Raw genomic sequence first — 10,000 nt, forward strand, 5'->3', positions numbered from 1 at the left:
AGGTCAAAATTAAGTCAAAGCCAAAAGACGGCTTTATCTCACCCATGTCGCCCCATCTATACGTACAAGGTCAAAGTCAAAGTCAAACTTAAAATCGGCTTTATTTTCAATTTCTTCACAGGTGCTTGCCATGAAAAGGAATTGAAATGATGTTTCTCCGTCTGGCCCCGCGTCACCATCTCACCCATGTCGCGCATCTATACGTACATGCGTACAAGGTCAAGGTCAAAGTCAAACTTACTGCTCAAGTCGGCTTTATTGTCAATTTCTTCACAGGAGCTTGGCATGAAAATTGAAATTATGTTTCTCACTGTCCTATACTTTGAATCTGAAGAAATGTAATGTCATTTTATAGGTTGCTTTAGAAAATATCATACCACATTTAAACGGAAACAGCACAACATATTGTAGCCTTTCCACTGGTGATTATCACATGTGTCTAATACCAGCTAACCCCCCCCCCCCATCTCAACGGCCTTGACTAGGATATGCTCTGCAGGAAACATTAGACCTAACCTTCTGCGTTAAAATGCAGCAAATTACATAAGAAACAAGAAATACAGAATACAAAATAATGTGCATTACAGATCTCTATAGCGCTGCATGACTACTTCTGCTGTCTCTGCATAGGATGACACTTGTCTCAAATGGCACACTGTATTCCCCAACAGTACTATGAACTAGAAAAGTTTACGCTGTAGAACTCAATGTAGCAAAAATGTCCAGATGACATACACATTTTAGGTGTTCTCAACAGGTTTTCAGGTACCAATAAATTAACTCTGGTTGGCATTGTGTTTTTAAGTACAACTGACATCCTAACACAATGTCTTTGAGTTTGTAAATTGGAACTCTATCTGGCATATGAGTGGTTAGATGTCTTGACAACAGCTGAGGCGACCATGGAGTAGTGGTTAAACAGCTGGTCTTCAATCTCAAAGGTTGCAAGTTCAATCCCCAACATGGAGATAACCTTACCTACTTCCTAGAACATGGTATGAAAATGTTCAGATGGCCACCAGACCCATGACTCCAGCTTTAATTAGCAATATTTTTCAAATTTAATTTTGAGCGAAATTACAAAAGAAAAATGATTAGGTAAAGCAAGACAATGTTTGAGCTGCTGTGGTCTGGATAGGGGATTTGCCACAAGATCAGAGGATTGCAGGTTTGAGTCCTGTATTACCAATGAAAAAAACACTAAAATAGATATTTATTGTTTATTTTTCGCGAAACTGTGAAAGTTACAAATTATTTAAATCATGTCAATTGGAACTATATCTGACATATGACACTATTGATGTCAGCATGTTGTGCTTGGGCAGTCATGGACTAACAGTTACGTAGTTGGCCTCAAAACATGATGGTTTCAAGTTCAATTCCCAGCACGGGATGTTAGTAAAAAAAAATAAAAAAAATCACTTTCAAACATTATTGTTTTGGTATGAGGTCAGTTGGTCGAATTTGAAGTGGAAAGTATGTGTGAAACACATCTGACTGTTAATTATGAGTAAGTCCAATACTTTCTAACAAACATGGCTAACTTTTTACTAGTACAAAACCTGCAGTTGAGTGGTGTAGGGGATAGTCCTCTGCATGTAGTCATATTGGCATGTCCTTATCTTGAGGTTGAGAGTTCGAATCCCAAGGCTGGGTAACTCACTTTTTTGGTTGTTTTAGTTGTTTTTTTAATTGTTTACCAGCTTCTCTTTTGTGTAAAGAAGAACCCATCCATGTCAGAACCATAGAAACCCTATTTTATTAAAATGTAACATAAAATACAAACTTCTCTAAAAATGGTGAATCTGTCAATGGGGGATAGATTTACTCAACACCATGTGACCATCAAACCACAACTGACAACTTGGCATGGAAAAATGTGTCTATCAACCTCACTTCAAGGTAAGAAAAGACCCATAAAAGTGTATTGGTGTGTATGTGTAGTAGTTTACTATGTTGCTGTGTGTGACATTAGGTGCTCTTTATGCTACACTGTGTTTATGTTTTGTAAGCAACTTAGCTTAGAATGTTAGCTACTGCTAGTTAGGCTAGCACTGTGTAGGCCTTTCATACAAATCTTTTTCTTGTATCATACATCTGCAGTGTATTTGCAAGTGATGCGTTGCATTTTCATGATGACATATTGCACATTGAACTTCTGTATAAACCAGTGTAGCAATCATGCTGTAGGGGCCTAATCCAACAAGTCCTCATGAAAGCCTTACACTTATTAGGCCTATTTATGCTCCACAGGCAGCCGATATGGGACCACCAGAACTCTATGATCCATCAGCTCTACTCAACACTCCAAAGGATAAACAACTGACTGTGTTGTGAAGTCTGACACTATTTTGGGAGAAATGTTATTGTAAGTTAGGCTATATGGATCTCCTTCAGCCACCAACTCCTAATAAAAGATTCAGAAATGGACAACAAATAAATGACTAAATTGCCTAATGTGTTGAGGTTGATTCTTTGTAATATATTGACTGTTGACTGTGTGGTCTAAATTTTAGATTTAGATTGTTGTGTATTGTAGGCCTATGATTGTTGTGTTATTGTCTACTGTTTGTGGAATTAAAGCTCATGTTATATTTGGTTTAAACAGATGGGTGGTAGCCTAGTGCATTAGTATAAACCAACCAATCAATAAACCAACCAAGATTTTTTTTTGGCTCTAAAATGGGAAAACATAAAACTTTTAATTTTGGAATCAAAAACTTAGAGCCAATATAGCTAAGCAATGCTGTGCTTGTTTACTTAAAAATTTTAACTGTCTGCTTAGTACTAATTGCATTGATTTTTGCACCATTCTCGAAATATTTATGTCAATGGAGCATGTTAGATCTTTGAGTAGCAGCTACTAAAACATTCAAGATTTTATTTTTTCTCATAACATTTGTTTTCACATAACATGTCTGATTTTATGTAAGACTTACACAAACGTTTTAGTTTTCAACTCAAATCTTTTGTGTAAACCATTGTTTCTGTGCATTTTAGAGTTTGGAGTACATACTTGACTTGGGCTGCTAAAAACTAAAAATCTAATTATGGAATTAAAGTTTTCAATCTTTTCAGTTATTTCAAAGTTTTTGATCATCTTCTTAAAGATTTTGTGTCCTGCATATGCATGCATGTATGTAGTATTTACGTAAAACATTTGGTCACAAAACTAAAACTTTAATGGGAATAAGTTTCCACAAAAGTTTAGAGTTCGTGGAACATGTTGGGGTATACAGTGCATAGTGTGCTTGTACGTGTTTTCTACTTAAACACCAGACTTAACGTTTTTCAAATGTGGGTTTTTGGACAGCATTAAACCTATTCTCTTACCAGTACTGCGCACCACCTGTCCATTTTATATCGGTACTATGCACCTGTGCGCACCCGTCTACTTTCACGCCTGTGTATAACATCATATATCATTCACAATATGACATGTTGCCTTCTGATAGTCCTCTTCGTAGTTGCGTATCCCGTTCTTTATGGCCTTGCACTGGACCAGGATAACTTACTGTATTTACTTATCATATCCTTACAATGGCCCTAATCTTCACACCAACCCTATGGGATAGCAAGTGTGTAACATAATATAACATTCCCAATATGACATGTTACCTTTTGGTAGTCCTCTTCGAAGTTCCGTATCTCGTTCTTTATGGCCTCATGCTGGGCCAGGATTACTTACTGTATTTTCTTACACTGGCCTTACCTAATCCTAATCCTAACACCAACACTATGTTTAAAAATGAACCCATTGGAATATAAAGTGTATATAACACAATATAACATTCACAATGTAACATGTTACTGTACCTTACACCCTCAACCTGTCCTGCACACCCTATTAGAGATTATCCCATTAGGATGACAAGTGTAAAAAGTGTAAAAGCAAAGGTAGTACTCTTCGTAGTTGCGTATCTCGTTCTTGATGGCCTGTACTGTACTGTATTTTCGTACACTGGCCTTACCTAATCCTAATCCTAACACCAACCCTATGTTTAAAAGCAAAGAAGCATTAGTTGACCTTCTGGTAGTCCTCTTCGTAGTTGCGGATCTCGTTCTTGATGGCCTCGTGCTGGGCCAGCAGCTTCTCGGCCTCGGCCAGCGTGTTGGGCATGTCCTCGGAGGCGATGGCCGTCTGCGTGCGCGACAGCCAGGCCTGGAAGTCATCCAGATCCCTCAGGAAGCCCTGCAGGCACACACACACACACACGCACGCACACATACGCACAGACACACACACACACGAACACACAAATATTGATACGGTGTTGTATACAATGCAGAAAGACAGTCACACAAACAAAATGATAGATAGTGTTGTATGCAATGCACACACATACTCAGGCACACACATGCACAAGAACACACACACACAAACACACATACTGAACACACATGCATGTGCACAAACACACACACACACGAATATTGATACAGTGTTGTATGCCATGCACAAAGACAGTCGCACAGAAATATACGTAGATAGAGTGTTGTATGCAATGCACAAAGACACACATACTGTACACAGACACACACACATGCACAAGAACAAACACACAGACACACACACACACAGACACACACACACACACACACACACACACAGACACACACACACACACACACACACACACACACACACACACACACACACACACACACACACACACACACACACACACACACGCACACACGCACACACGCGCGCACACGCACGCACGCACGCACACACACACACACACACACACACACACACACACACACACACACACCTGGAGTTTGGAGGCCTCTCCGAGGGACTCCTCGCGGGCCCTGAGCGTCTCCTTCATCTCCTCCCAGACGGCTCCGATCTCCGTCAGCTGGTCTGTGATGGCGGTCGCCTGGTCCGGATGCTCCTCTGCCAGGCGGGCTGCCTCTCCCTTTAGGGGAGGAAGGAATTCATGAATGGATGGATGGATGAATGAATGAACTACGTCACACTACTGCTTAAAGGGACACTGTGTGAGATTTTTTGTTGTTTATTTGCAGAATTCATGCTGCCCATTTCTCTAATGTTACCTTTTTCATGAATACGTACCACCAGCATCAAATTCTAAGTATTCATTATGACTGGAAAAATGGCACTTTTCATACATGAAAAGGGGGATCTTCTCCATGGTCCGCCATTTTGAATTTCCAAAAATAGCCATTTATTTATCCAAAATATTTGTTTATTACTTAGTAAACCTCCATGTAAAGATCAATTTTGGCAATAGGCAGCCCAGTTTCAATGAGCAGCATAGTTGCAGTACCTTTTTTGACCATTTCCTGCACAGTGTCCCTTTAAACTACGGGCATTACAACTTTACTGTAAAGGTGCACTGTGTAAGATTGTGGTCAGAGTAGGTATTGCAACTATGCTGCTCATTGAAACTGAGCTGCCTGTTGCCAAATTTGATATTTTCATGAATTTTTACTGATAAACTTACATTTACTAGTATAAGCAAAATTGAGTAATTTTTGCAGCTAAAATGTCTATTTCTTGAAATTCAAAAGGAGAAGATCCCCCTTTTCATGTATGAAAAGTGCAAATTCCCCAGTCATAATGAATACTTCATTTGATGTTGGTGGTAAGTAATATTTGTGAATGGCCACCATGAATTCTGGAAATAAGCTACCAAAAATACTACACAGTGCACTTTTAAGTAATTCAGCAGGGGTACAAGAGCGCCAGGACACTTTGGTAGAATAGGTCCTCAGAGGAAACTAAAATACTTAATATAATTTAAATAATTATAATATAATATAATATAATATCATTTAATATAATATAATATAATATAATATAATATAATATAATATAGTATAATAATAGAGTAAACACCAACATATCCTATCCTATCCTATCCTATCCTATCCTATCCTGTCATATCATATCATATCATATCATATCATATCATATCATATCATATCATATCATATCATATCATATCATATCATATCATTATTTCATATCAAAGCATGCCTTATAATATCATGTAATTTAACATATTAGTATAATATCAGTGCCCCATCGCTAATGATATGAACCTTGAGGTCTCCGAGCTTGTCTTCGATGGCGGCGAGGTCGCGCTCCATGCCCGTCAGCTTCCTCTGCAGTGCCATGACGCCCGTCAGGTCGTTGCCCAGCTCCTGGGTGGACTCGATGACCTTGGTCTTCTCCCGGATCCAGGACTTGGTCTCGTTGCAGTCCAGGTGGTAGTTCTGCACGCCCAGCGCCGACTGCAGCAGCTCCTTCTTGCGGTCCACCAGCTCACGGAACGCGCTCCACCTGACGGAGGAGAGGAGAGGAGGGGATGGAGGAGAGGAGAGGAGAGGAGAGGAGAGGAGAGGAGATGATGGAGGAAGAGGAGAGGAGAGGATAGAGGAGAGGAGAGGAGAGGGGGGGAGAGGAGAGAAGAGGAGAGCAAAGGAGAGGAGAGGATGGAGGAAGAGGAGAGGAGGGGATGGAGGAAGAGGAGAGGAGAGGAGAGGAGAGAGGAGAGGAGGGGAGAGGGGGGGATGGGGGAAGGGGAGAGGAGAGGAGAGGATGGAGGAGAGGAGAGTAGGAGAAAGGAGGAGAGGAGAGGATGGAGGAGAGGAGAGGAGAGGGGGGGATGGGGGAAGGGGAGAGGAGGGGAGAGGAGAGGAGAGGAGAGGAGGGGATGGAGGAAGAGGAGAGGAGAGGAGAGGAGAGGAGAGGAGAGGAGAGGAGAGGAGGGGATGGAGGAAGAGGAGAGGAGAGGATGGAGGAGAGGAGAGGAGAGGAGGATAGGAGAGGAGAGGATAGAGGAGAGGAGAGGAGAGGAGAGGGCAGGAGAGTAGGAGAAAGGAGGAGAGGAGAGGATAGAGGAGAGGAGGTGAGAGGAGAGGAGAGGAGAGGATGGAGGAGAGTAGGAGAAAGGAGGAGAGGAGAGGATAGAGGAGAGGAGGTGAGAGGAGAGGAGAGGAGAGGATGGAGGAGAGGAGAGGAGAGGATGGAGGAGAAGAGAGGAGAGGAGGAGAAGAAAGGGGGAGGAGAGGAGAGGAGAGGAGAGGATGGAGGAGAGGAGAGGATGGAGGAGAAGAGAGGAGAGGAGGAGAAGAAAGGGGGAGGAGAGGAGAGGAGAGGAGAGGAGAGGATATAGGAGAGGAGGGGGGAGGAGAGCAAAGGAGAGGAGAGGATAGGAGACAAGAGGAGAGGAGAGGAGAGGATGGAGGAGAGGAGAGGATGGAGGAGAGGAAAGATGAGAGGATGGAGGAGCGGAGAGATGAGAGGATGGAAGAGAGGAGAGTAGGAGAAAGGAGGAGAGGAGAGAAGAGGATAGAGGAGAGGAGAGGAGAGGAGAGGAAAGGAGAGGAGACAAGAGGAGAGGAGAGGAGAGCAGAGGATTCAGGAGATGAGAGGATGGAGGAGAGGATGGAGGAGAGGATGGAGGGGAAGAGAGGAGAGGAGGAGAGGAAAGGGGGAGGAGAGGAGAGGAGGGGAGAGGAGAGGAGATGAGAGGAGATGAGAGGAGAGGAGAGGAGAAGGAATCACATAAGAAAAGGAAGTTTAATCCTTTGTACTGGATTGCGATACATCAGCCCTACCGGAGAAGAGGTGAGAATTTAAAAGAAGCATAACAGAAAAACGTCTTCTTCGCATAAAGTGCAGTAGATGTGGAAGGAGGGAGGAACCACATAAGAGAGTGGTAAGTTACAGTATGAACACTTTCCCTCTCTACTGAATTGCAATATATTTATAGCATTCATTGCATTTGCTTCACTTGAATAGGATGAGGATGTATAACAACAGGAGGTTTTATAAGAAGTGACAGGACGCTTCTCCATTGAGTGCAACAGATGTGATTATTAGGGCTAGGTATCGCAGCCATGTTCCTGTATCGATTCGATTTCTATTCTTAGGGCTTTGAATTGATTAATCACGATTCAATTTGATTCATTCCGAATCGATTCAATCCGTTACCTTCTTGGTACCAGGATTTCCCCCAAAAGATGCTGTTACCTATTTTTATATGAAAATGTCAAAGGGCTGTGGCTTGACAGTGTTAACAGATAGCTAATTGGTAATAAGTAGGCCAAGGCTTAATTGACTAATACCTACTGGGTATTTTCCATAGACCTAAATTAAACAAAAAGAGCAAAAAGAAAAAGAATGAAAAATCAATTTTGTGCCCTGTGAATCGATACTGTTAATTTTATATAAAAATCGATCGATTATCGATTAAATCGATTATTCTACCCAGCTCTAGTGATTATTAACATGCAAGCGAACTGACTCCACCTGAAAGGATGAGGAGACGATGAAGTCAGAGGAGTTATGAGCATAAGAGCAGGAAGTATGAATTCTCTTTGCATTGAGTGCCACAGACATAATTACTCTTATCTTCTTTTGTGAGGAAGGAGAGATGACAAATATAATATGATATTACTACTCATCACTTAATTATATTTTTTCCATAGCAGTGATGAGAAATCGCATCGCATAAAATCAGGAAGGAGGTCAGTGGCATTACTTATTAATGTTTTCTGAGTTTAATAATGGCAACGTAAATATTAATGGCATTGGAAGTGTTCACTGTTGGAGATTAGCAGCACACTACTGGGACATACCATAATAAGTGAGCTTATAAACTTAAAGGAGCACTCCTGCCAATTTCAATATGCTGTTGTATTGCTCACACTACCCTTGACTTGTCAGTACCTGGTGAAGCTGCATTTTTTTGCTCAGCCCTTTCCGAGATATGAGCTATTCTAATGGGGGCAGCTTTTGTTTACATTTTTAAAAATCTTAGCATAGGCCAACTCCAAATATTTTCCCAAAAGGCATCACTGTTTGCTAGTTGTATGCTGATGTTGCATAACCTTTTGGAAGTTTTTGGGAATAAATAAAAATGCTTTTTTTGAAATGTAAACAAACACCTGTCCCCATTAAAATTAGCAGGATCTCGGAAAAGGCTGAAAAAAACAAAAATCTCAGGTACTGACAAGTCCAGGGTAGTGTGAGCATTACAACTGCATGTTGAAATTGGCTGGAGTCATCCTTTCAGCATTTAAGTCAAGTTAGTTGAAGTTTGGGTGGTTCATGAAGAATAGCTACTTGAGCCTGAGGAGCTAGCTTGGATTGTGTTGATTCCCGTCATGGCGGGGTATTTTCCCCACAGGCATGGCAAGGACAACCTTGGCCTGGACAATATTATCAGGGGGTATTTACATAAGACAGAGAGGTGGGGGTTTCAGAGGTTGGGGTAGGGGACGTGGCGGGCCCCAGGATACGTCCCCTCCTGAGACGTGCTTTACATGTGGCCATTTTGGGCACTGGGGGAGACAATGTACTGAAGTTTTCCAACAGCAACCACCATTTGCTCCAGCACAGTCGAAAATATTCACACCACCACCAAAGGTGCCTCCACAATGGGGCGTAGGCAGAAATAATAAAACAGGTGGGCCCACAAAAAATCAGACGGGCCCAACATGAAAGCACGTACGTAGATATTAAGATATTGTGCTGAAAAATGATACTTTGAAATTGAAATCATAGAAATCACAGAAGATGAACCAGACTTTTGACAAAATTATTAATTATCGCTCAGTGCTATGCCATTAATTATAGTTCAATGAGGCAACAGTTGACTGTCAAGTGTGAATGGGGTGGGCTTGGATGTCAAGTGGGCGGGCCCAGGCCCACCCAGGCCCACCCCTAGCTACGCCTATGCTCCACATCATCATTGGCGACTCTTACCTGGTGTTCAGCTTGTCCTGCTGGGTTATTAACATTACTTATTAATGTTTTCTGAGTTTAACCCCTTAAGACGCGGCTTTATACATTTGTTGTTACCAGTATGGTAATGACTAAGTCGTGGTGCATTACTAAAGGGCCTGTGTTGTGTCACAGTATTGTAGTGCTATGGTAGGTACATTTCAATGACTATTACAGCGTGCCACTGGAGGTACGGCGCGCATTAAGGGGCTACTAATGGCAATGTAAATATTA

General features: G+C 41.8%; 1 protein-coding gene across 1 annotated transcript in view; it reads right to left on the reverse strand.

Annotated features, from left to right (window-relative positions):
* Positions 1-10,000, reverse strand: part of sptbn1 (spectrin, beta, non-erythrocytic 1) — a 248,404-nt gene that overhangs the window by 47,710 nt on the left and 190,694 nt on the right. The window contains exons 16-18 of the mRNA XM_063197311.1: positions 6,076-6,316; positions 4,779-4,925; positions 4,028-4,192 (exon numbers count right to left, since the gene is read on the reverse strand). Of these exons, the coding sequence (XP_063053381.1) occupies positions 4,028-4,192; positions 4,779-4,925; positions 6,076-6,316 (553 nt within the window). The remainder of the gene's footprint in view (positions 1-4,027; positions 4,193-4,778; positions 4,926-6,075; positions 6,317-10,000) is intronic.

Source organism: Engraulis encrasicolus, chromosome 1, assembly GCF_034702125.1.
Source record: "Engraulis encrasicolus isolate BLACKSEA-1 chromosome 1, IST_EnEncr_1.0, whole genome shotgun sequence".
Taxonomy (NCBI): Eukaryota; Metazoa; Chordata; class Actinopteri; order Clupeiformes; family Engraulidae; genus Engraulis; species Engraulis encrasicolus.